General features: G+C 44.5%; 2 protein-coding genes across 2 annotated transcripts; both read left to right on the forward strand.

Annotated features, from left to right (window-relative positions):
- Positions 1-1,861: 1,861 nt before the first annotated feature.
- Positions 1,862-2,572, forward strand: LOC109615176. The gene is made up of 2 exons (XM_034291171.1): positions 1,862-1,970; positions 2,237-2,572. The coding sequence occupies exons 1-2, from the start codon at positions 1,915-1,917 to the stop codon at positions 2,412-2,414; spliced, it is 234 nt and encodes a 77-aa protein (XP_034147062.1). The 5' UTR covers positions 1,862-1,914; the 3' UTR covers positions 2,415-2,572.
- An 11,559-nt stretch (positions 2,573-14,131) lies between these two features.
- Positions 14,132-24,138, forward strand: LOC105020830 (CD209 antigen-like protein E). The gene is made up of 7 exons (XM_034291074.1): positions 14,132-14,667; positions 17,738-17,862; positions 21,952-22,041; positions 22,138-22,254; positions 22,426-22,562; positions 22,648-22,760; positions 24,007-24,138. The coding sequence occupies exons 2-7, from the start codon at positions 17,826-17,828 to the stop codon at positions 24,041-24,043; spliced, it is 531 nt and encodes a 176-aa protein (XP_034146965.1). The 5' UTR covers positions 14,132-14,667; positions 17,738-17,825; the 3' UTR covers positions 24,044-24,138.
- The last annotated feature ends 3,369 nt before the right edge of the window (positions 24,139-27,507 follow it).

Here is a 27,507-nt window from a genome sequence, read left to right on the forward strand (position 1 = left end):
CTCTCTCTCCCTCTCTGTCTCTCTCTCTCTCTCTCTCAGAAAACCCAAAACAGAGCTTCCCCAAGATGTCACAAAGTCCCACACATCAGCAGAAAAACGTTGCCAATTAAAAAAATGTGACGAGCCATACCTACAAACACACACACACACAGACACACACACACACACAGACACAGACACACACACACACAGACACACACACACACACACACACAGACATTATCTTAGCACTAGCTCTAGTTGTCGGGAGAGAGAGGTTTCAGCCTCAGCCAAGCCTTTACGCTGCTAGGATTTCTTCATCCTCATCAGACAATATAACAGCGTTCAGAAGTGAGATCCCCAACCGCCCCCCCGTCCCCTGCGTGGCGCCTATGGACCTGGTCAGAAGTAGTTTACCACACGAAGAATAGGGTGCCATTTGGGAGTGAAGTGGGGAACCTGTGAATGTTCTCTGTGGCCAATGCTGCAGCCACACAGATGATTACTACTAGGCTCTAGGCTCAACTGATGTTCAATTAGGAGGTAGAAAATTAATCTACAGCTCGCGGTACACACACACACACACACACACACGCACACACACACACACACACACTCTGACCAAGGGTCAGGTAATATTCGGTGTGTTCTTTCTGCCTCGGATGACTTTCTCTCTTCCAGTTGGTTGTTACTGTTATTACCCATCATCCTGGCCAAATCAAATTGCCTTTTAGTCTGTGGGGTGTGTGTGAGATTGTGTTTGTGTGTGTGTCGGCCTGTGTGTGTTTGTGAGCGTGTGTGTCCGTGCGTATAGGTGTGTGAGAGTGTTTTTGTGTGTGTGTCTCTCAGTGCAGGTCATTATATAAATGAGGGTAGAAAGAACAGGGTGTGTGAGGAAGGCCAAAAACCAAGATGAAATCCTCCTCAGTCTGCCAATTCCCTATACGGTTCACGGCTTTAGACCAGAGCCATGTGCACTCCATAGTACACTACTTTAGCCCAAGGCCCTGTGGGGAGAATTTGTGCCCTGGTCAGAACTAGAGCACTTTACCAGGTGGGATGAAGTCAGGCTGACTCTAATGGCGTGCTCCCTCTGCCAAAACACTGTCTTCCTGCTGTTTACTAGATACTGAAAGACTGGGGTTGGGCAAATAGATAGAATAAAGAGAGAGAGAAAAGGGAGGAGAGCAAGAGGGGTGGACGGAGGAGAGCTTAATGAATATATTAAATCATAGAAAAAGCAGGAACCTTCCGGAACATTAGGGATCATCCTATCTCAATAAACCTCCTTCACAATAAGAGAGTCTTCCGTTTCCTTATTAACTCTCGTTTAGGCTTCCTTGCAGACACCTGCACCCACGCACGAGTGCTTGCACGCACACACACACACACGTACAGTATCTACCCACACATACACACACACACACACACACACAGGTACAGAATCCACCCACACACACAGATGGTGTCTGAAAGCAGCCAGGTCCTGGTCAGAAGTGGTGTGGTCTGGGCATCATTAACTGTTCTGGTCTCTTAACTTTACAGTGCCCCATCTTACTTTAGTGCATTAGTCAAAGATGCCTTTTAGCCTGCCCTTCCCTCCTCTTATATTAGTTCATGAGTGAAGGACAATCCTCTGTTAATCAGGTCAACTGACAGGTTGGTTTGTGTGGGGCAGGACTCCCTCCGTAACCATGGCACTGTAGTCCTGACCACTGCTTCCTCCCTCAGCTGGTTCGCAGGCCACAAGCCGGGGATTGCTCAGAATTCGTCGGCCACAAGCCGCGGGGTTCTGGGAAGATCAGGAAAGGCACCAGAAGCTTCCGCAACGTCCATAGAACCTGCGGACCCCGTGCTCCATCCGGACGGTCCTCCTCTGCCTTCTGGACTGGCTGGGGTCGAAACCGGTCGGGAGCGGGGTCACATCGCGGAAACATGCTCCCGGTGGCTGAAGAGGAATACCTGGAAGATATGCTGTTGGAGAACCCCAGGTTAGGGATGGAGGAAGACAAGGGGTGGAGCGAGGCAGAGAGAGGGAGAGTTGGGAATGGGGAAAGAGAGAGGGAGAGTTGGGAATGGGGAAAGAGAGAGGGAGAGTTGGGAATGGGGAAAGAGAGAGGGAGAGTTGGGAATGGGGAAAGAGAGAGGGAGAGTTGGGAATGGGGAAAGAGAGAGGGAGAGTTGGGAATGGGGAAAGAGAGAGGGAGAGTTGGGACGTCAAACACACACATTGACCATCACCCTATTAACCCCCCAGGTTCCTCAGTAAGTCCCAGAGTCAGCCCCTGGACTTCTGGGAGGAGGCAGCGGTCATACCGTCGGAATACCAGGGACCATGGCAACCACAGACGTCTGAGGGGCCTGTTGTGGCGTGGGCGACACCGCCCAGATCAGTTTCGGGACAGTCGACGCCGGGGTTCAGCTGCTACCACTGATAGAAACCATGTGGCCGTTTTGACCATGTGGCCGTTTTGACCATGTGGCCGTTTTGACCATGTGGCCGTTTTGACCATGTGGCCATTTTGACCATGTGGCCGTTTTGGCCATGTGGCTCTTTCTTACGTTGTTCAGTAAATCCCTCCACTGTGCAAACAACTCTATAGTGATCTGTTTCTCAGTCACATACGGTCACCTTTCAGAGGGTCGTTCTCCGTTCACACGTTTCAAGGGCCGTGTGAAAAGCAGAGGCAAAGGGAAACACCCCTGTGTGGTTTCTCTGTGGACATTTCATTGGGACGACAGGGATTGATTGGTGAGTATCACATTTCATTTCCCCAACCACCAGTAACCTTTCATTTCAACAGGGTGTCAGTCGAGGCCTGACTGGATATTACAACAGACCCGGGGAAAACAAACTGCACAAATGGGTAGATCATAACAAAGACTAAGGCAAAAATGAAACACAGCACTATAAAAACTGCCTAGAGAAACAGCAACATTCCTCCTCAAGGAACTTGCCCAGTATCATCTGAAATTGTCAGAGCAGCACCAGAACATCGAGACGTAATATGTTTTGTTTCAGCAGCGTTCTGCTTCCACAGGAGATACCTGAGAGGAGTTAACCAATCGAAAGACACACAGTTGGCGACACAACCTTCCTCACTTTGACAACAAAGCTGCAGTAACTGGCCACTATTTCCAGATTCTGGACTCCAGCAGCAGAATGATGTGGGTGTACCCTTTCAATGAAAATATCAGCAGGACTCAATTTCTGATTGGCCCGCACATCCTCCTCCGGAGTATGACATCACGGCAGTAACGGGTTGACTGTCCATTCTGCTTCTAACTACTCAATCCAAATTCCAAGATGGTGGTAGTAGTAGCTGTATCAGTAGGTGTTGATATGCAGGAACCTGTCTCACCAGTGGTAAGGTTTGGTGGATCCTAGATGAGTGGATCTATTTCCGCACTGATGAATTCATGATCTGTGGAGGGAAAACTGTTCCTAGATCTGTTACACAATGAAGGCTGATCCCAGATCCGTTACATAGGGAAGGCTGGTCTTAAAGCTGTTTCACCAGGAAAGGCTGATCCCAGATCTGTTACATAGGGAAGGCTGGTCTTAAAGCTGTTACACCAGGAAAGGCTGATCCCAGGTCCATTACATAGGGAAGGCTGGTCTTAAAGCTGTTACACCAGGAAAGGCTGATCCCAGATCTGTTACATAGGGAAGGCTGGTCTTAAAGCTGTTACACGAGGAAAGGCTGATCCCAGGTCCATTACATAGGGAAGGCTGGTCTTAAAGCTGTTACACCAGGAAAGGCTGATCCCAGGTCCATTACATAGGGAAGGCTGGTCTTAAAGCTGTTACACCAGGAAAGGCTGATCCCAGATCTGTTACATAGGGAAGGCTGGTCTTAAAGCTGTTACACGAGGAAAGGCTGATCCCAGGTCCATTACATAGGGAAGGCTGGTCTTAAAGCTGTTACACCAGGAAAGGCTGATCCCAGGTCCATTACATAGGGAAGGCTGATCTTAAAGCTGTTACACCAGGAAAGGCTGATCCCAGATCTGTTACATAGGGAAGGCTGGTCTTAAAGCTGTTACACGAGGAAAGGCTGATCCCAGGTCCATTACATAGGGAAGGCTGGTCTTAAAGCTGTTACACCAGGAAAGGCTGATCCCAGGTCCATTACATAGGGAAGGCTGGTCTTAAAGCTGTTACACCAGGAAAGGCTGATCCCAGGTCCATTACATAGGGAAGGCTGGTCTTAAAGCTGTTACACCAGGAAAGGCTGATCCCAGATCTGTTACATAGGGAAGGCTGGTCTTAAAGCTGTTACACGAGGAAAGGCTGATCCCAGGTCCATTACATAGGGAAGGCTGGTCTTAAAGCTGTTACACCAGGAAAGGCTGATCCCAGATCTGTTACATAGGGAAGGCTGGTCTTAAAGCTGTTACACGAGGAAAGGCTGATCCCAGGTCCATTACATAGGGAAGGCTGGTACCCCCATCCGCCTACAGGGGGTGACATTGTTCAGTGGCACTGATCAATGGACAGGGTAGATGTTGGGCAGGTGTGTGTGTGTGTGTGTGTTGACCTTCTGTTCCATTAGAGAGCTATAAAAGTCCACAGAGAAACCATCTGATTTGTGGACTAACACATAGGAGCCAGGCAGTCTGACCCTAACACCCCAAACTCCTTTTTCGTCCTCTCATCTCGCTATCCCCTAACTTTCACTCACTCTCTCTATTCCTCTCTTTCCTTGCCTGATATCCGTCCCTCCTCCTCCCTCCTCCTCCCTCCCTCCCCCCTCTCCGTTCTTCCCTCCCTCTCTCTCCCTCCCTTTCTCTTGTTTCATTCTCTTCCTCCCTCTCAGAAGTTATAATAAACTTTTTTTTTTAATGTTTTTGTCATGTTTTTGTGTCAAAACAGGAAATGCTATTTAAGTGAATTGTTTTTAGTTGTTGCAAGAAATTACGTTTTGAAGTGATTCACTTAACCCCCTTTTAGCCAAAGGGGAGCTGTCTTGTTGTTGTTGCTGGAGTGAGTTTGTTACAAATGCCTTTTAATATAAAAGAGGTTTGAGAAGAGACAGAGAGACACACGGGATGAGAAATAGAAAAGAGAGAAAAAGAACGATAGAGAGAAAGAGAGATACAAAGTCAGTGCTTTGATCACATGAAAAAAGGTTATCCAGAAGTATAGCCTGAGGCTGTTGAATATACATTCAATACTCTGCTAACTGACCTTTTCCAGAATTCCTCCCCACTCATCTCTTCCTTGATGTCTTCCTCTCCTTGTCTGCTACTCTCTCTCCTTCCCTCTCTGAGCGCACTGCCCCTTTGATTAAATAACAAAAGACCTTAACTTTCCCAGCCTGATACAGATTGGCCCCTCAGGGTCTCAGTTGACTATGAGAGAAGAGGGTGATGGGAGTGTGTGAAGACCCTGCCGTTTTGAGAAAACACCAGAGAAGAACGACAATTCTCAAATGTGTCACTTTTCCCTTCATCGTTGCCTACAATTATCGTTACCTTCAACATCTCTACAGTAACCTACAGCATCTTTACAGTAACCCACAGCATCTCTACAGTAACCTGAAGCAGCTCCACAGTAACCTACAGCATATCTATGGTAACCTACAGCATCTTTAAGGTAATCCACAGCATCTCTACAGTAACCTGAAGCAGCTCCACGGTAACCTACAGCATATCTATGGTAACCTACAGCATCTTTACGGTAACCCACAGCATCTCTACAGTAACCTGAAGCAGCTCCACGGTAACCTACAGCATATCTATGGTAACCTACAGCATCTTTACGGTAACCCACAGCATCTCTACAGTAACCTGAAGCAGCTCCACGATAACTTACAGGATCTCGACAATTACCTACAGCATATCTATGGTAACCTACAGCATCTCCATGCTAACCTACATCGTTTCTTTGGTAATCTGGAGCACCTCTGTGGGAGTTTGCAGAGGAGCAGACAGAGGTTCTGTGTATTATAGGGTTATACCTCTGTACCTAGATTAAAATAAATCTGTGTGCCTATATAATGACAGGCCAATAAAGACCAAATCTGAACCTTATTTCTCCCCAGTTTCTTCATATCCAACTGAATCTTCAGCCTTGTCTCACCACATCAGCCTTAACAGCAAGCTTTCCTGTGTCCGTTTCCCACAATACAGTTGGGTAACCCGGCCAATGGTCAGAAAGTACCATGGGTGTGGCTCGCATCTAGACTGTGGTGGTCAACTTGGTGTAACGAAGAACTGCCTTAGATGGCTGCACAATCTAGGAGACTGCCAGAAAGGGATTGGAATGGGCTAGTCCCTTTCTAGTGTCTTCTTGTATTGCAGACATCATTTATAATGGAAATGTGCCATTCTAAATCATGTCCAATTAATGCAATTTGCCAGGTGGACTCCAATCCGGTTCTGGAGATGTCTGGGTGAATCTGGAGATGTCTGGGTGAATCTGGAGATGTCTGGGTGAATCTGGAGATGTCTGGGTGAATCTGGAGATGTCTGGGTGAATCTGAGCTCAATGTGGTGACTCATGGCAAAGGGTCTGACATTTCTGCACTTATTTCAACTGTTCGTTTTCAATAAAAATGTGTTTCTCGTTTAATCATTATGGGCTATTGTGTGTAGATTAATTGCAAAATAATAAATGATTAATTAAATCTATAACAACTAAATGTGTAGAAAATGCTGAGTCTGAATACTTTCCCTAGATACTGAATAAACCATACATAAATCCTCTTTCACCCTCCCGCTTTCTCCCCCTCTCTCTCCTTTTTCTCCCCCCCTCTCTCCTTTTTCTCCCCCTCTCTCTCCCTCTCCCTCCCTTGCTACGCCCCCCCCCCCCCGCGCCCCAGGTGGAGGAAGGAGCCTGTCACCTGAGGGAAAAGACAATTCTCACCTTTTTGTTCTCATTTCCTTTTCTCTCCTTCCCCAAAATAACGTGATTATGACACGGCTCAGTTGGTCAAAGATGACATTTGAGAAGATGTGATATGAAGGACATCGAGAGAAACGATCTCTGTCTTTCGTGTGAAACTGAACTGAACTGATGAAACAACCAACAAAACAGTGCTTGTGTCTCTTGTGTGTCTTGGGCTCAGACTGCCTGAAGAGACGTGTTTATGCTCAAGCATTATTCCTGCTCTTAACCACCCAAATCGAGGCCCAGTTCTACACACTTGATTCCATTAATGAACTCCTCACCAACCCTTGGATGAGGGCGTGTATGTTTTTATATTTAGACTGCTGTGTAATAATTGATCTCTTGCATAACGATGTGTTTTCAGAACTTTTGACCTGGCAGCCTTTTGTAGTTCACTACTTACCAGGGTTTTGAGACTCTGATCCCAAACAATGTAGTCTACAGGGAGTAGGGGGCCATTTGGGACGCCGTGTAAAATATATAATCCAGAACGACATACATCAACAGAACGAAATTTGGAATGGGTAGAAAGAGAAGACAAAAAGAAAAGAGAGGTAGAGAACTGCATATGGGGTACGCTGAAGGAAAGAAGTGAGGTACTTTGTTGGAGGAAGAGATTAAAAAGGAAAACAATTCTGTGAAGTAGATTCCCATTACTCCCGGCTGCTCGTGTCGCGCTAAGCGTTCCGACGTTCCCAGAGATATATTCAGTGGTAGGAGAGACTCCAGAATCATGTGAATATTAACCACAAACAGCAGTCGTTGCAGTCAGCTGACCGGGAGATATTGGGGACTTAGATTAATAGATGAAACTATTAAACAGAATGGGGTTCTAACACTATTTGAGGTCTTTGAAGATATTGATGTTGGACTGAGACCGAATTAGTTGGCTTGGACAAGTCCTTCAGTGAACTCCGAGAGGAAGACCTGTTTAAAAATGATGCCTGACACTGTCTGGCTGTTATTCTCCCACTCTCTCTCCCAATCCCTCTCTCAGGGAGGCGTTCATTACTTTCTCCAAGTGTTGGATCGACTTAACATGGTGGGAACCCAAGGGGAGAGAGGAGAGAGGAGAGAGGAGAGAGGAGAGAGGGGAGAGTGGAGAGAGAGGAGAGAGGAGAGAGAGGATAGAGGAGAGAGAGGAGAGAGAGAAAGAGGGTGAGGAGAGAGAGAAAGAGGGTGAGGAGAGAGGGATGTGCGACAGAGCGAGAGGTGAAATATGGGAAGAGAAGGTGGAAAGAGGAGTGAGAGAACCCAGTAGAAAGAGAGGAGTGAGAGAACCCAGTGGAAAGAGAGGAGTGAGAGAACCCAGTGGAAAGAGAGGAGTGAGAGAACCCAGTAGAAAGAGAGAAGGAAAATAAAGATATTGGAGAGATAGAGAAGGGATACAGAGAGACATTGATAGAGACAGAGATTAAATATATATATTTATATTAAATATATATATATATATATATATATATATATATACATATATATACTGTATATAAAAGAGAAGAGATATAAAGACACTGAGAGACACAGATGATATATATATATATATATAAAAGATGTATAAACATAAAAGAAGACAGATGGACAGGGGCATCACCAAGGGCAACCCGACCTTACCTATAATGCAATATGGTGCTTCTGATGGACTCAAATACACAGGCCAAGACACAGAATGTACCCACCAACACCCACACACACACACTAGAATACACACAAAGATACAAACACACAGCAGATGTAGTTGAACTCAAAGACATTCTCATCAGCACTTTCACTGAGTTATAGATTTGATAATTAAACTGAAGTGGGTTTGATTAGTGTATTAAATCTTTCATAAAACTTGGGGCTTTTGAACCAGCTTGCCAGGAGTTAGATGTGAGTGGTGTGTTTTTGAGGAAGTCAAGTTTTGAGTGAGAATATTGTTTGTTCTTCAAACAAACTTCATCTAGGCTTCTCTCATATTTTCAGGGTTATATCAAGCTGACATTTATTTTCTTACCTTTGTTTGCTCGTCCTCACCGCTGGGTGCTGTTACTCTGAAGGAAACAGGCTGAAGTCTGATTCCACAACTCGGTGGAAGCCGTTGAAAGCCTTCTGGGTAAAAACCAGGTGAATTTCGCCTGTAATCCTCGACACAAGGGAGCAAAATGGAACTGGCAAAGCAACACAAATATGACATCCCGGAGAATTGGAGAAAGGTTAATAACATGTCCTCATCCAGGCTTTTAGATGATTCCCTTGAGTCAACTTGGTGAGCAACATTGATTTCAGCCCTCATTATTCAAGATACTAATGTGATTTTTCCTTCTTTCTTGTGTAAGCGAGGAGTCATCCATACATGCACTTTATCAAACTAATTAGTTAGAAGTTGTTAGCTTGGCCCAGTCCTTTCAATACGGCATAGCCATTCCAGGAGGACGTCTCTAGGGTATTACAAAACATCACAGACACACTCTCTCCCTCCCTCTCTCTCCCTGTCTCTCTGTGTGTCTCTCTGTCCGTCTGTCTGTCTCTCTTTCTTCATCTGTGTGTTCTCTCTCTCTGTCTCTCCCCCTCTCTCTCCCTCTCTGGGGTGTTAATTACCTCCCATACCTGGACTGTGTTAACCTGTGTAACCAGTGGAGAGGGAGGATGGGAGGAGAGACATGTAGAAGATAAAAAACGAACTGCACAAAGAGGAGAGGGAAAAAACTATATTGATATCCAGAGAGAGAGACATTGAAAAAAGAAAAGCAAAAGAGAGGAGACAGAGACAAATAACAAGGGTCATAAAAATAATGAATAAAACTACAAAGGACCAATATATTCTACAGAGGCCAGACACATTATACAGAGGACAGATACATTCTACAAAGGACAGATACATTCTACAAAGGACAGATACATTCTACAAAGGACAGATACATTCCAGAGGACAGATACATTCTACAAAGGACAGATACATTCTACAGAGGACAGATACATTCCAGAGGACAGATACATTCCAGAGGACAGATACCTTCTACAGAGGACAGATGCATTCCAGAGGACAGATACATTCCAGAGGACAGATACATTCTACAGAGGACAGATACATTCCAGAGGACAGATACATTCTACAGAGGACAGAAACATTCCAGAGGACAGATACATTCCAGAGGACAGATACCTTCTACAGAGGACAGATGCATTCCAGAGGACAGATACATTCCAGAGGACAGATACATTCTACAGAGGACAGATACATACCAGAGGACAGATACATTCTACAGAGGACAGATACATTCCAGAGGACAGATACATTCCAGAGGACAGATACCTTCTACAGAGGACAGATGCCTTCTACAGAGGACAGATGCATTCCAGAGGACAGATACATTCTACAAAAGACATATGCATTATACAGAGGACAGATACATTCCAAAAAGGACAGATACATTCCACAGAGGACAGATACATTATACAGAGGACAGATACATTCTACAGAGGACAGATACGTTCCACAGAGGACAGATCCCTTCAACAGAGGACTGCTGTATCACCTAAGAAGGGCAACCCGGCCTTACCCATAATGCATTGCGGTGTAATAAGGCGTTTTAAACACTTCTTGGTTACAGGTTGTTCGGACCGCACCAGAAATCCAGGCAGGCCACCTCTCCATCGTACATGAGTCACCAGCACCAGCGATGACACCGACCAGAGTGGTTCAGTCCGCAAACGGACAGCTGGACAGATTCATGTCGGGGGTCCAGTCGTTGGTGTGGAGTGAGCAGAGGAGGGGTGAGACAACCCATCTGTTTTGGGGGTCCAGTCGTTGGTGTGGAGTGAGCAGAGGAGGGGTGAGACAACCCATCCGTTTTGGGGGTCCAGTCGTTGGTGTGGAGTGAGTAGAGGAGGGGTGAGACAACACATCTGTGTCGGGGGTCCATTCGTTGGTGTGGAGTGATTAGAGGAGGGGTGAGACAACACATCCGTTTTGGGGGTCCAGTCGTTGGTGTGGAGTGAATAGATGAGGGGTGAGACAACACATCCGTTTTGGGGGTCCAGTCGTTGGTGTGGAGTGAGCAGAGGAGGGGTGAGACAACACATCCGTTTTGGGGGTCCAGTCGTTGGTGTGGAGTGAATAGAGGAGGGGTGAGACAACACATCCGTTTTGGGGGTCCAGTCGTTGGTGTGGAGTGAGCAGAGGAGGGGTGAGACAACACATCTGTTTTGGGGGTCCAGTCGTTGGTGTGGAGTGAGCGGAGAAGGGGTGAGACAACACATCCGTTTTGGGGGTCCAGTCGTTGGTGTGGAGTGAGCGGAGGAGGGGTGAGACAACACATCCGTTTTGGGGGTCCAGTCGTTGGTGTGGAGTGAGCGGAGAAGGGGTGAGACAACACATCCGTTTTGGGGGTCCAGTCGTTGGTGTGGAGTGAGCGGAGAAGGGGTGAGACAACACATCCGTTTTGGGGGTCCAGTCGTTGGTGGGGAGTGAGCAGAGGAGGGGTGAGACAACACATCCGTTTTGGGGGTCCAGTCGTTGGTGTGGAGTGAGCGGAGAAAGGGTGAGACAACACATCCGTGTCGGGGGTCCAGTCGTTAGCGTGGAGTGAGCAGAGGAGGGTTGAGTGCATACATCCTTGCGGCGCTCCGGAGTCTGAAATGTGCTTACCCATCTACATGTCATGTGTTTCAGGCCAGGAGCTCTGTGATCAGTCTTTCACTCTAAAGTCAACGCCTGCTGTATTTGGGGCTAATGACCATTAATAGATGAGTAGATTGCCCCAAAGCAAAAAGATCAGCCTTCTATTTTAACTGGGTTACAGCTGTCTCTGCAGGGCTTTTCATTTAGTTACTGAGTGTGTCTGTCTGTGTGTGTGTGTCTCTCTCTCTCTCTGTGTGTGTGTGTGTGTGTGTCTTTATGTGTGTGTGTCTCTCTCTCTCTGTATGTGTGTGTGTGTGTGTCTGTATGTGTTTGTATAATAAACCAGGGACAATAATACTGACAAAAGACCTTTTCTGGTCCAATTCTTTTTGAAAGGCTAGTTTTTGCTTAGAGGTTATGGGCGAGAATTAATGTGTGTGGATTCATTCCATTATGTTCATATTTCAGGGAACCTTCCTGACCTCCGTTCATCAATATGAGGGAGACAAGACAGTACGTCCCAAATGACACTCTACTCTTTACATCTGACAACAGCCTAAGTGCATAGGGCGTAGGGTTTCATTTGGGAGGCCAGACGAGGTCTGTTCTATAATGAAGGGAAGCAGCCCTATAGATCATAATGATGTGTGTGTGTGTGTGTTTCAGGTCTAACTATACTCATGGGGACCTTTTGCCCATGAGGCAAAAGTGAATTTCCGGCTCAGGGTTTAGGTTTAGGGTCAACATTACCATTCATTTTAGAGTTAAAATTGGGGTTTCTTTAAGGTCCAGGTGTTGTTGGTTAAGTTTAGGGTTAAGGTTAGGCATTACATCTAGGTAAAACTTAGGCATAAATGTTACTTTATTGAGGTTAAGGTTAGGGTTAGATTAGGGTTAGGTTAAGGTTAGGGTAAGGGTTAGGGTTAGGTTTAGGGTTAAAATTAGGGCAAGGGACTATGCAATTTCTATTTTCTGGTCCCAATGAGGATAGCCATACAAACTTGTGTGTGTGTGTGTGTGTGCGTGTGTGTGTCTGCTGCTGAGATGGGGGCAATTGTTTCAAATAGGTGAATCTTAATTTAAGTTCCAGGCAATCAACTGATGTAGCCTGTGCTCAGACCGAACAGTTTGACTCAAGAACAGTTTCTTTTTGTAATACACTCAAACCATCTATGAGTTTGAATCAAGGTTGCGACATGTCTGACAGTGACCCACAGAGGGCGGTACAACTTGTCTCAGTGGTGCCTGGGACGAATGGCTGGAAGGTCAGACAGGGACGGCTCGTGTCGTCACGCTCAAGCAGCTCCTGGCGGAGGCTTGTTCTCTTGAAGGCTCAGTGGTTAGGAACAGGCTCTCCTTCCGGTGTGCCAGCAAATACTTCCTGGTTGTGTGAGCAGCGCGATAGGAAGCAGAGCAGCCTGGCGAGACGTGCATCAGGAGACACGTGTCCAAACCTAACTCCCCAACCCTCTAATCCCAACCCCCCAACCCTCTAACCCCCCCAACACCCTAAACACCCTGACTAAAGAGAGACCAGCAACAGATCAGTAACAAGACCTTGACTAAAGAGAGACCAGCTACAGACCAGTTATAACACCCTGACTAAAGAGAGACCAGCTACAGACCTGTTATAACACCCTGATTAAAGAGAGACCAGCTACAGACCAGTTATAACACCCTGACTAAAGAGAGAGAGACCAGCAACAGATCAGTAACAAGACCTTGACTAAAGAGAGACCGGCTACAGACCAGTTATAACACCCTGACTAAAGAGAGAACAGCTACTGACCAGTTATAACACCCTGATGAAAGAGAGACCAGCTACAGAAACAAAAATACACTTTCAAACAATCTCCAATGCTGGAAGGTGAGTGAAATTTTTAATGTAGATGTACTAACAAACAGTCAAAGTATCAGTGAAAAGTTTCGAAAAAAAAACAGTTGAGCAAAAAAGTAGGTCAGTAGTCAATAGAAAAACAAGTCCCTTGGTCAGCACTGTGTTCTTAATTAAAGAGATTCTCTGGAGCGTATATTTATTTTTGGCCTGCACTGCCCAGTAGCTAGAAAGGGACCCAGAAAGTTGGTCAATTAGTTACGTACCATACTTTGTACGGCACAACTTGTGATTTTGCAATTACCTTTAAGCGTGTTCATGTACACACTTTCTTCCATGTTTCCTTGAAAGTCATAGCTCAAAGCTGCACATATACTGGATGCTCCCCCTGATTATAGAAGGTCAGTGTGAAGCCACAACAGCACCAATGACTTGTTGGCATTCGGTTAACATTCATGCTAAATCTTCAGGTAAATCCCTGGAAACCAATGAGTCGCTGGAGTGTCCATCTTTCCCTGATAGCTGTTGATTATTATTAATGTATAAGCCAAACAATGACACATAAAATGGGTGTTTATTTTGCTCCTCTTCGAAATGTCTTTAATTTGTTGTGAGTTGTATGAAAGAGACTAAAGCAGGAAACGTTTTAGAGGAGCACCTGGGAGGAGAGCAGACTGTCTGGGGAGAGGAGCACCTGGGAGGAGAACAGACTGTCTGGAGAGAGGAGCACCTGGAAGGAGAGCAAACTGTGTGGAGAAAGGAGCACCTGGGAGGAGAGCAAACTGTCTGGAGAGAGGAGCACCAGGGAGCTGCTCCTCTTAAACAGTATCCCAGCTCCCCCGTTTGTACTATCAAATCAATCAATTAAATGTATTTTATGAAGCCCTTTTAACATCAGCAGTTGTTCCAAACACCCAGCCTAAAACCCCAGAGTCAGCAGCAACAGGGTTGATTCACGGTGGCTGGGATAATCTCTCTAATCATAGCTTCTCCGGAAGGTTGATGCTGTCACAAAACAACTCCCCTCCGTAAGCCCGGCTCGGCCCTTTTTTGACAAACACAGAAGAATGTTTTCAGGCAGGCCCTGAACTGATAGTCACATGCAGATTCCCTTGTCTCTTGGAAAACGCTACGGAACCCCCGACAGAGATCAGACGTGTCTTGGCCCTTCAAGATGGTTGGGAGTTTTGGAAGTGTGAGGACACATTGGATCTCTAACACTCGCCTTCAACCCGAGGTCACTGGCTTTGAAGACTCTCACTGATGTCTGGTTCCGCGTCACACTCATGCCAAGACCCTGATGAGGTTGTCGTATGATTGTTCCTCCGTCCTCCCCCAATCCAACTCCCACGCTGATACGTAAGTTAGACCACCCCGTGATCTGTCAGTTCTAGAAATGACCCTCTTCTCTTGACCAGCTGGCCATTTGTCCGTTTAAAACTGTTGTGCGGCTCGAATCGAACGAGACAGACACCTTTGAAATAACATTCAAAATGTGTACTGTAACTATTGGGGTTGTTTAGGATTCTCTGATCAAACTGAATCAATTGAGAGGCAAGAGAGGCCCAGATAAAAGACCCAGAGAAAGAAGGAGGCGGAGAGGCAGAGAGGATAGATGGAGTGCAAGGAGAAGGAAGGATATATAGAGGGAGAGAGAGACAGAGACGAGAGATGGGTGAGAGAGAAAAACAGAAGGGGTAGAGGGGGAGATAAAGACATAAGAAACATTTGGACCCACAGATAAACAAGGACAGGGGATAAAAATCCAATCAAACTTTGTTTCAGAGCCCATTTGAAGCATCCCAAACCCAAAATGGACCCACTGAGGGAGTGTGCTAAATCACACCCTATTTCCTTTCCAACGCACCACTTTCAGTTCCTCTAGGGAATAGGCTGCCATTTAGGACACGTGCCTTGACATAATGGACAAGGACACAGGGGTTAAAGGATAATGAACATGACAGTGGACCGCGTCCCAAATACCTCCCAGCTCCCTCCATAGTACAAGACTCCTGAATGCAGGTCAAAACTAGTGCACTATCACATCAGGAGGCCATTTGGACCGCACTCTGTGCTGTGTGAGTTAAATTCATTGGGATTGTGGGTTCCCTCTCTTAGAGAGCAAAGGTCATCAGGTCAATACCCCTTAAGGAGAGTCATCTAGTCCAGAGCACGATGGCAGACTGGAGAGCACACATCGTTTTGTTGTAACGCCCCCCCCCCCCCCTCTCTGTCTCCCCCTCCCTCTCTGCCCCCTGTCTCCCCCCTCCCGCTATGCCCCTCCTGTCTCTGTCTCCCACCTCCCTCTGTCTTATCCCCTCCCTCTCTGTCTCCCCCCTCCCTCTCTGTCTCTCCCCCTTCCCTCTCTGTCTCCCCCCTCCCTCTCTGTCTCCCCCCCTCCCTCTCTATCCCCCCCCCTCCCTCTCTGTCTTCTCCTCTCCCTCTCTGTCTCCCCCCTTCCCTCTCTGTCTCCCATCCTTCCCTCTTTGTCTTCTCCCCTCCCTCTCTGTCTCTATCCATTTTCTCACCATGTCTTCTGTCTATTTATTAAGTTGTTTATTTCATGTTTATTTTCCCATCAGACGTTCTCCTATTTATACATTTGATATAATGTTGGGTGTGTGTGTGTATGTCTCACCCTGTGTGTGTGTGAGTGTGTAAGTCACAGCTTATTATTTCTGCTTGTCAAACAAGAAGACAAAGAAATGAGACATCTGTTCTTTCCGCTCAGATTTCTGTTTTTCATTTTGTCATGTCAGTTCTGTTATCCCTCATTAATGGTACCTTGTCAAAACAAGACTGAAATAACCCAGTGGACTACACACACAAATCTCACATTTTGTTTTGCCGGTTTGAATCCCCAAGGTGAATTGTACTTTGTTGAGCCCTTGAGCAAGGTACTTAAAGCTAATCATTGTCAGGTCCTGGCTGGGGGCCTCTCGGCATCTCGATGCGCCTGGGGGCCATAGTCAGGAACTAACCACAGAGGTGCCTCTAGGCATCGCTGCGCTGCAGTTTTGGTTGTCCCCAATTAGAGGCAGCTGCGCTGCGTTCCCTCTAATTGGGGACCCTATTTAAGTTGCCCTTGTTTAGCGTTCAGTTGTGGCGTGCCTCAGCTCGCGGTTTGCCTCTCCTTTTGTTGTTTTCTGTTTTGACAAGAAGAACATTAAGAAGATGTCGCCCTACTCTCTCGCTCTGTGCCTGGTGTGCTGCTGACAATAACCCTATTAATTCACTCTAGATAAGAATGTCAGTTAATAAAAGGTATTTTATAAAACACCTTTAAGCAGTTGTCACAAAGTCCTTCTACAGATACCAAGCCTACAGATACACATACAGTTATATCTGGAATAGGGTGCTCTTTGAAAACCAGATGTACCCTGTCCTTGTCCATCTGGTCATGCTTCTGACCTGAACAAGGTTTAATAGACTCTGGACTCAGCCTACATTTAGTTATTAGAACTTGTACTTGAAATGTTCACCCGGCACAGCCAGAAGAGGACTGGTCACCCCTCTGAGCCTGGTTCCTCTCTAGGTTTCTTCCTAAATTTCGGCCTTCTTAGGGAGTTTTTCCTAGCTACTGAAATTCAACACCCTTGGGGTTTGCTCCTTGGGGTTTAAGGCTGGGTGTTCTGTAAAAGCACTTCGTGACACCTTCTAATGTAAAAGGGCTTTATAAATACATTTGATTGATTGATGGAAAAGCAGCCATACTATAGATTATTCTTTATAACAAGTGTGAAAACCTTAAGAGGAAGTGGTCTTTGAACCGTCGTTCTGTGTGTCTGTGTGTGTCTGTGTGTGTGTCTGTGTGTGTGTGTGTCTGTGTGTCTGTGTGTGTGTCTGTGTGTGTGTGTGTGTCTGTGTGTCTGTGTCTGTGTGTGTGTCTGTGTGTGTGTGTGTGTGTCTGTGTGTGTGTGTCTGTGTGTGTGTGTGTGTGTGTGTGTCTGTGTGTGTGTGTGTGTGTGTGTGTCTGTGTGTGTCTGTGTGTGTGTGTGTGTGTGTCTGTGTGTGTGTGTGTGTGTGTGTGTGTGAGGGGCACACAGGTTTTAGGGAACAGAGGCCAACTGTGCTGTGACTTAATTATTTTATTACAATATAATTTATCAAGCTCTAGTGACTGAACCTAAGCTCTGCTTTTAATCACGCATTCACTCAACTGCTATCGTGCAATTTCATTTCTCTGTGTAATCTCATATTCTCACACTTACACATTTACAGTGTTCAAATTAATACAACCCATATCCCTGTTCTCCCTGCTAAATATTTAAGGGCCGTCATTCAGTGAATGTCGAATGTAATTGGCTGATGATGGATGATTGACAGACTCCGCCTGACTTTGCGTGCTGTTAGCAAACCGGCAATTTAATACACTTTGAACAATCTGAAATGCAGTCACGTTACTTATCTACATTCTTTGTGTCAAAAGTGACTACATCTGGAAGTGTCAAACAACGGGTGTCAAACAACGAGCCCAGCTGTTACTGTGTTCACCTGAGGAGATGGACTGAGAAGCAATGAAGACATCTGGATTGAAGTCACCAGCAGGAACAGGTGAAACCAGCCCAGTAGAATAATTCATCAAGATATGTCTGTCACACATAATATGGCTAGGAGCCAAAGAGCTAAAAAAAACATAATACATGTTTTGTACCTGATATTCGTAGATTATATTATCTACAATTACTGGGATGCAAAGAGTGAAAGATCTGTACTGCAGGCTGGCCATTTCAGTACCCGGATACTTCTTCTATGCAGCCATGACATTGTAATTGATGCAGTATGTTGTCTGGCATTGTCATGTTGGAAAATGCAAGGTCTTCCCTGAAAGAGACGACGTCTGGATGGGAGCATATGTTGTTCTAGAACTTGGATATAACTGTCAGCATTGATGGTGCCTTTCCAGATGTGTAGGCTGCCCATGCCACACACACTCATGCAACCCCATACCATCAGAGATGCAGGCTTCTAAACTGAGCGCTGATAACAACTTGTGTTGTCCTTGTCCTCTTTAGTCCGGATGACATGGTGTCCCAGTTTTCCAAAATGAACTTCAAATTTTGATTTGTCTGACCACAGAACACTTTTCCACTTTGTCACAGTCCAGTTTCAATGATCCTTGGCCCAGAGAATACGCCTGCGCTTTTAGATCCTGTTTAGATGCAGCTTCTTTTTTGACCTATAGAGTTTTAGCCGGCAACGGTGAATGGCACGGTGGATTGTGTTCACCGACAATGTTTTCTGGAAGTATTCCTGAGCCCATGATGTGATTTCCATTACAGTATCATTCCTGTATGTGATGCAGTGCCGTCTGAGGGCCCCAAGACCACGGGCATCCAGTATGGTTTTCCGGCCTTGACCCTTACGCACAGAGATTGTTATGCACTGTAGATGATGATAACTTCAAACTCTTTGCAATTTTATTCTGAGAAACTCCTTTCTGATATTGCTCCACTATTTTACGCCGCAGCATTGGGGGACTTGGTGATCCTCTGCCCATCTTGACTTCTGAGAGACACTGCCACTCTGAGAGGCTCTTTTTATACCCAATCATGTTGCCAATTGACATAATAAGTTGCAAATTGATCCCACAGCTGTTCCTTATCTGTACATTTAACTTTTCCGGCCTCTTATTGCTACTTGTCCCAACTTTTTTGGAATGTGTAGCTCTCATGAAATCCAAAATGAGCCAATATTTGGCATGACATTACAAAATGTCTCACTTTCAACATTCGATATGTTATCTATATTCTATTGTGAATTAAATATAAGTTTATGAGATTTGTAAATTATTCCATTCCTTTTTCACTCACAATTTGTACAGTGTCCCAACTTTTTTGGAATCGGGTTTGTAAATCAGAATCTGTTTGTAATCAACCTTCCTGTGAAAAAAAGTGTAAAAGATATGTACTTGGTCTCTGATATGTTTGTGATATCTAATATGTCTGTGATATCTAATATGTGTGTGATATCTAATATGTGTGTGATATCTAATATGTGTGTGATATGTAATATGTGTGTGATATGTAATATGTGTGTGATATGTAATATGTTTGTGATATCTAATATGTTTGTGATATCTAATATGTGTGTGATATGTAATATGTTTGTGATATCTAATATGTTTGTGATATCTAATATGTGTGTGATATGTAATATGTGTGTGATATGTAATATGTGTGTGATATGTAATATGTTTGTGATATCTAATATGTGTGTGATATGTAATATGTGTGTGATATGTAATATCGTGCTACACTACTGATGATATTCGTAGATTATCTACAATTACTGGGATGCTTGTGAGGCCCGGTGCATTTAGTATCTGTCACACTGATATAGGAAGATATAGACTTTCCCTGAATAAATGTTCACACTTGGGTCAACATAGACCTCTCTGAGGAAGATATAGACTTTCCCTGAATAAATGTTCACACTTGGGTCAACATAGACCTCTCTGAGGAAGATATAGACTTTCCCTGAATACATTTTCACTCTGGGGTCAACATAGACCTCTCTGAGGAAGATATAGACTTACCCTGAATAAATGCTCACTCTGGGGTCAACATAGACCTCTCTGAGGAAGATATAGACTTACCCTGAATACATTTTCACTCTGGGGTCAACATAGACCTCTCTGAGGAAGATATAGACTTACCCTGAATACATTTTCACTCTGGGGTCAACATAGACCTCTCTGAGGAAGATATAGACTTTCCCTGAATAAATGTTCACACTTGGGTCAACATAGACCTCTCTGAGGAAGATATAGACTTTCCCTGAATACATTTTCACTCTGGGGTCAACATAGACCTCTCTGAGGAAGATATAGACTTACCCTGAATAAATGCTCACTCTGGGGTCAACATAGACCTCTCTGAGGAAGATATAGACTTACCCTGAATACATTTTCACTCTGGGGTCAACATAGACCTCTCTGAGGAAGATATAGACTTACCCTGAATACATTTTCACTCTGGGGTCAACATAGACCTCTCTGAGGAAGATATAGACTTACCCTGAATAAATTTTCACCCTGGGGTCAACGCAGACCTCTCTGAGGAAGATATAGACTTACCCTGAATACATTTTCACCCTGGGGTCAACATAGACCTCTCTGAGGAAGATATAGACTTACCCTGAATAAATCTTCACTCTGGGGTCAACGCAGACCTCTCTGAGGAAGATATAGACTTACCCTGAATAAATCTTCACCCTGGGGTCAACGCAGACCTCTCTGAGGAAGATATAGACTTACCCTGAATAAATCTTCACCCTGGGGTCAACGCAGACCTCTCTGAGGAAGATATAGACTTACCCTGAATACATTTTCACTCTGGGGTCAACATAGACCTCTCTGAGGAAGATATAGACTTACCCTGAATAAATCTTCACCCTGGGGTCAACGCAGACCTCTCTGAGGAAGATATAGACTTACCCTGAATAAATCTTCACCCTGGGGTCAACGCAGACCTCTCTGAGGAAGATATAGACTTACCCTGAATACATTTTCACTCTGGGGTCAACGTAGACCTCTCTGTAGCATTCCTCCTGCTGCCATGGCAACATCGCATCACAAAGCCTTAGTAAGAACTAGCCTTTAAACTTTAGAGGAAGTGGGATACCAGGGTCTCAGATGGTGTGAGTGACACTCCACTGTAAGAGAACACATATACAAATAGTAACTCAGAAATTAAATTAATAATAATAAAGATAAAACATCATGTTAAGAATACCATTCATGTATTATTATATTAATATAAATGTATAATAATTGGTCGATATTAAAGAAAAAATAGCATGTGAGAATGCACCCGGGTGTATATTTAGCTGTCTGCCCATCCTGACCATTTCGAAACTAACGCTTTTGTCAGGGGTAGTCACATGATGGACAGTTTTGACTTTAATGTAGTTGATAGTTGAAACTCTTTAATTGCATGCATCACTCAGAAGCCTGCAGTGCCGGGAGACATACCAAAACTAAAGCAACAGGCTAAGTTAAAAGGGTAAAAAGTTAAGGCTAGCAGTTCTTAGAGTAAGTTAAAGGAACGAACGTTAAAAGAGTAGCAGTTACAATAGTTTGGAGATGCCACGGAGGACCTACGAAAATTGTCTCGGATTTAAAGACGATGATCCTAATGTCATAAAGACAGTGGATATTGATGCACCCATTTACGAAAATGAAAGACCCTTTAAGCTGCGCAACGCAGACGGAGGGGGGACTCAATATCCAGGTAACAGCGTAACCTGGTGATCAGGGCGGGACTTCAGATACTTTGCTTTCACATTTGTGATCTTAGCTGGGCGGCATCTCCTGGGGTGAAAAGCAATGGCTCTGACTCCATTAGAACACAATCCATTGGATTGGAGACTGATTGAGGCCCTTTAGAAAATGCTTTTGTAGCCTTTTCTTGCCTTGTGAGCCTCAACAAACCTTTCACTTGAGGTTTTCTGACATTTCTTTTGACCAGGCTATATTCCACTTTAACAGGTCTCTGTAATGAAAGACAGACTTTGCTGGTGACAAAACCTTCTGTTTTCCACCTATATGACAGGGCGCTAACGCACACTTGGTGTGTCATTGATTGGGCCGCCTAGCCTGTTGATTTAACATTGGTAAACTACATCTAATTGGTGTTTCAGCGTGGAAGAGTTATCTCCTTGCCGCAGTAGGGTGCCTGGGGCTGCTGTGTGTTCTCCTCCTGGCTGGGATCATCGGCCTGGTCCTCCAACGTAAGTTTGAAGTTAAAGGACAAGTGGTGTAATAAAGACGATCCCACAACTACTTCCTTGGTCATCATAATAGTTTTTTAACTTATTATTTCACAGTGAGAAACCAACTGACCGGCTACAACGTCCTGATTACAGAGAGAGACCAGCTATACACCAGCTACAACAACCTGACAAAAGAGAGAGACCGGCTAAAACAATCTTTAGTGCAGAAAGGTGAGTGGAATCGGCTAATGACAGCTGATAGATACCGCCGATTGCAACACTGAACAAAATCCAAATGTTGTTTATTACACAGTTTATTATTTTGTTTTAGCTTGCAGTCATACCACTGAATTAAAACGACTATATCAAGAACTGTCAAACTAACACAGTGTCCTAAAATAGGGTGTCCAAAAAGATGGGAGCGGTTTGGGTCCAGCTGTTACTACCTCTCCGGTAAGGACAGTAACTGGATGGACAGCCGAGAGGACTGCCTGGAGAGAGGAGCAGACCTGGTGATCATCAGCAGCCCTGAGGAACAGGCGGGTGTGGGTTTGAGAGAAGGGTCGGGAGCACATTGGGTTTTTAACAACGTATTAACACGTTTTTTCTCTCTACCAACCGCAGACATTCGTTAGTGGATTAAAACCCAAAGGCCGTGGGGTATGGATTGGCCTGAAGGGCTCTGTTACCAACGCAACCTGGACATGGGTGGACGGAACAACAATGACCACCTCAGCGTAAGATATCTAATGGGCTCTTTGTCAATGGGAATTTTCTGATTGGTCAAAAGATTTGTCCTGGGTGTTTGAACACGAGCCTATGAAAACCCTGACTGGGCTTTGAAATGTTATTCCGTACACGAGCAGCTATGTCACTTCCCTCTCGTCCCGAACGACCAGGCACCCTTTTGGGAAAGCGCAAAGCGCGGTAAAAGTGCCCGTGCGGTTGTAGACGAGACCCGTGCCCAATTGGAAATATTACTGGCACTATGTATACAGGCTGCTGCGTCATTAAGCAAGAAAAAAAAACTTTCTTTACTTCCCCAAAGAGCGAAGGACAGTAAAAGAAGAGATCTGTGGCTCATACATTTTTTGGTGTGATGCATCTATAATCAGTAGCCTTACATTCGTGCATGTGCATGTGACGGGTAAGGATGGAATTATTAGGTCCAATCCCAATGTCCAAACTCACAGACTCACAAACTTTGAATCGCGTTCTCGCTAAGTCTGTGAGGGTTTAGGGCTGTCCCACTGTCAAATCGTCAAGTGCTCAAGGGCTCTTTCGCAGACATTCTCAGCACTTTACGCCTGATGTCCACCAGATACGTCAACATTTAGAGTACGTTATTTTTGTGGGATGTCCTGTACGTATTTTATTGTACTTGACGCCCATGTGCTTTCGCTAGGTATACGGATGGAAGCAGGGAGTAGATAATTTTTGCAGTCTCTAGAGAACCTGGTCTATACAATCAAAGTGCCTAGCGGCTATTGCCACCGGGACACTCCAAAAATGCTGTCTGGAGGAGGATTGCTACCACAGTTATATCTGCGCAGTTGAATGTGCACGAGAGCCTGCTATAATTGTGGAAAACAGGTGCTGGTGATTCGGCTAAGTTAGAGCAGAAAGGTTCGCATTGTACAGTAGTTGATACAATGCTAGCTAACATCAACATTCAGCTATCTACTTAATTCCTTTTTGAGTTGGTTAGGTCGTTTTCATTAGTCGGCTGTGGTCATGCTATGTGCCACTCGCTGTCACGTACTCCTTTCATTGGGAACTTGAACTTGCGTCGTACCATCGCAACAGTAAAACCACGCACAAGTTGAAATTGAGTTGACATAAGATCTACAGGTATTGGAGGAGTGGTCAGTGTGATTCTATATGCTGTTTCCTCTACATGTATTGGAGGAGTGGTCAGTCAGATGTTATATGCTGTATCTTCTAAGGGTATTCAAGGAGTGGTCTGACTAATTCTACATGTAGTTTTTGTCTACAGGTTTTGGGGACCAAAAGAGCCTAATGGTGAAGCAGACGTGAATTGTGTGATTTCTGGGTTTAGTTCATTGGACACAGCACGTTGGTGGGACTGGACATGTTCATCTGTAACAAAGTGGATCTGTGAATGTATGCTTCCTTCCTATTAACTATGTAAATGATGATGTGAAATCACAGGCTATCTGCCAGAACATAGGACATTGACTAGAAAGACATATAACACACAGAATGGCATTCATCAATCACTTCTTGCGATGCAAGTAAGTTACATTAATCACAGACATTCTGCAAAACGATTTTTTTCTCGTCAACTTCCATATATACGTAGAAACTTACTATACACAGAATGTCCATTACAAAATGAAAATATACCCTGCTGTATTGGAAAGAGTTGGTTTGAATTTATACCGCTGTTGCTGCAATTCATCTAGCTTCCACATAGAGAATACATTCTAGATAGTGCTCCTTTAACTGTAACTGATTAAAGTTAGGGTTGTGGTTCAGAACAGATCTACACCCACTCATTCTGAACGTCAGACAGGAATAGACAGCTGCCTCTTCCTCTACAGCTTCCTGGATCACATCTTCCGTGGGTAGGACCCAGGGATGACATAAGGCTGTTATATTTACCGCTCATTTTATGCATGAAGTAACCACTTGGTGTTTACTACATTTACCTTGTCAAGTAAATTCCATAACACGCTTCAGTAATAAATAAACATTAAAATAATGTTTTTTTTAATATAATAATTATTTAAAAGCAGTAAAAAAAACGAAACCTTTATATTTGCCTGTCAGTTCTTTCGATGTAAACGGAGAGAACTTGTGTGAAGGGCCACTGAAAGAGGGGAAGAAAAGAAGTCTGGGGAAATCCAGACATGTTGCCTGTCTGACAAAAAAACTGAATAAATTACCAAAATGACGTATACAGCCATTATTAGTAGCCATCTATGGCAGTGGTTCCAAAACAGGGGTACGAGGGCCCTAGGAGGTACTCCAGAACACTAATGAGAACACAAGCTCAGTGCAGGTTAAAACAATGACCAAAAATAGCTGTTAAACACTGACTTATGGTCCCTGGTGCCCAGGGCTCTACAGTGCAAGTGGGCTCTACACTGCAAGTGGGCTCTACAATGCAAGACCTTGAAATAGATATGTGCAAACCAGAAAAAAGATTTACGAGCAGCGTGTGAGTAAAGATTATATCCTACCATAATCTATTTGTCACCTGTTAATTGTTTAAAAACTGCCAGTCCCGCATGCCGCACGGGCCAACCACAGTAGAGTTTTCTGGGATGACGCAGTCCAGTCAGAGTGAGAGAAAGGTGAACAACAGTGGAGAAAAGTACTGGTACAGGCTATAAGTAAAATTGCAGACATTGCAAAAAAAAATTAAGCCCATTCAATATCTTTTTAAGCAAAAAAAAAAAAAGAGGAATGTGTTCGAGGGGGATTTGCAAGGTTCAACTAATGAAGCCTCTTCACAAGGTTTCCCTGAGGCGGCTGACGCTGCCATGGGTGCTGAGAACAACGTAAGCGAAACTCCCGCTGTCAACTGTAGCCAGCGGAGGGAGGACATACAGACTGATATCCTTTGTGTCTGGCAGGCATGGGTCAATGTGGGATTTTGGTGGTATATGCTGTTGCTGAGATGTGTGTCCCTCAGCGCACATGCACGCAACGCAATATAAATATGTATGTAATGAACGGTTTGTTAATAAACTCTGTGTTACTCGAAGATTTTTCACAGTGCTCCTAAATTTCTTTGTGTGCCCCTACATTTTTTTAATTTAGGAGCACATGTACTCCTTGGGAAAAAAGTTAGCATAGAACTCTGCTCGTTCCACCGTGGAAACCCAATACAATCTAAACTCAGTATAAACCGCCTATATAAGTTTCAAGGAAGAGGGCCTCCGGTTCGAGAAATGCTGTAAATGAAATCAGCACTGAGAAAGAAAGGTTTAAAGCAATAAACAAAGGCAAAAATATAGCAGGTTGATGAAATAATTCACTAACTTCTTTTGGCATATTTTGGCTAGGCAACTTTCAAAGGTAAACATGCTTCATAATATGAGATATAATATACAGGTTTGGGGGAAAAAATACATGAATTGTTACAAACTTGCTGACTGCTTCATTGCAATTTATTTCAGCAATCAATTGTTGAGTTAAAGGGATTTCAAGACATGCATAATTTCTATACCCAAATCTTAGGATTAGCTTCATGATGGGAGTTAGCATTATTAACATGTAGTTCATGATAAGTCTAACTTTCACCTGTCACACAAACGTTTTCCATTTGACATTTACAGCTCATGATTATGAAGAACTCCCCCTGTACCATCTCTCCAGGCAAACAAAAAAAGACCCAAAAAGCTCCAAATCAGTGTTCATAATTATTAGTTCAACCAGCAATAATTACTTGTCGGATTCCACACAAAGCGCCATTCTGTCAGCGGAACATTTTCATTAATTACACATTAGTATTTATATAAATATTGAATGTAAAACAGAGAAGTTTTGCACAGTTCTGCAGCAGCTGTGACCCTTTGGCCTGAAGATAACGAGAAATGTTGTTATTTGGTTGTTCTTTGTACCTTTCAGCAGCTTGACTGGAGGAATCATCCCTCTTCTATAGCATAGAGAACAACATCTGGTATGTTGAACACAAAGTGCTTGAGGGTGCATATGAGAAGCTTCATATTTTCAGATATTTAAATATTTTTATTATTATTATATATTTTCTTTGGTATGTATGGACTATTTATATATGCTTTATGTGGTATGTATGTACTATTTATATAAGCTTTCTGTGGTATGTATGTACTATTTATATATTTTGGACTCTTTACAAGCCGATCCTCTGAAACCTCCTGGTTTAACCATGTCCAGTGGCAGGAAGCCTTGCCCAGTGATGAACTCTGTTTTTCCCAGCATCCTTTGAAGTGCCATGTCAGCCAGAACCTATGTTAGCATTTCTCCCCACATCTCCCTAGAAGAAAGAAATCGGTCTATAAGAAACAACTTCTTCTGAACCCCAGATGGATGCCTGGCTGGGCCTCTCTGGGCATCTTTGGGCCTGGCTGGGCCTCTATGGGCCTGGCTGGGCCTCTCTGGGCCTGGCTGGACCTATCTGGGGCACTTTGGGCCTGGCTTGGCTGGGCCTGGCTGGGCATCTGTGGGCCTGGCTGGGCCTCTGTGGGCCTGGCTGATCAATTCGCCAAGTGTGCTAAAGGAACATCCCCAACAGTCTTTCACAGGGTAAGACGTCTTTTCCCGGGGCCTTGTCACTCAACGACTTTTGATTGGCTTTTGTGTTTTCCACATTCAGGAAGTAAGTTGTATTTGCCATTCAAGGACGGGGCAATTACATGACGCTTGTTTAAAGGATTAGCACCTGCCGTGGTAACGTGACATCCCATTACCTCAACAGAGATTAGGATTAGGTGTTCAGACAGATTATGTCAACCTCTTGAAGGGTAGGAACTG

Source organism: Esox lucius, chromosome 25, assembly GCF_011004845.1.
Source record: "Esox lucius isolate fEsoLuc1 chromosome 25, fEsoLuc1.pri, whole genome shotgun sequence".
In the NCBI taxonomy this organism is placed as follows: domain Eukaryota; kingdom Metazoa; phylum Chordata; class Actinopteri; order Esociformes; family Esocidae; genus Esox; species Esox lucius.

Excerpts from the sequence above, each read along its gene's own strand:
- LOC109615176 (XM_034291171.1), top strand. The coding sequence starts at position 1,915 with ATGCTCCCGGTGGCTGAAGAGGAATACCTGGAAGATATGCTGTTGGAG. Across the intron at positions 1,971-2,236 it reads ATGCTGTTGGAGAACCCCAG|GTTCCTCAGTAAGTCCCAGA; the intron begins GTTAGGGATGGA and ends TTAACCCCCCAG.
- LOC105020830 (XM_034291074.1), top strand. The coding sequence starts at position 17,826 with ATGAAGACATCTGGATTGAAGTCACCAGCAGGAACAG. Across the intron at positions 22,042-22,137 it reads CATCGGCCTGGTCCTCCAAC|TGAGAAACCAACTGACCGGC; the intron begins GTAAGTTTGAAG and ends ATTATTTCACAG. Across the intron at positions 22,563-22,647 it reads TCAGCAGCCCTGAGGAACAG|ACATTCGTTAGTGGATTAAA; the intron begins GCGGGTGTGGGT and ends TACCAACCGCAG.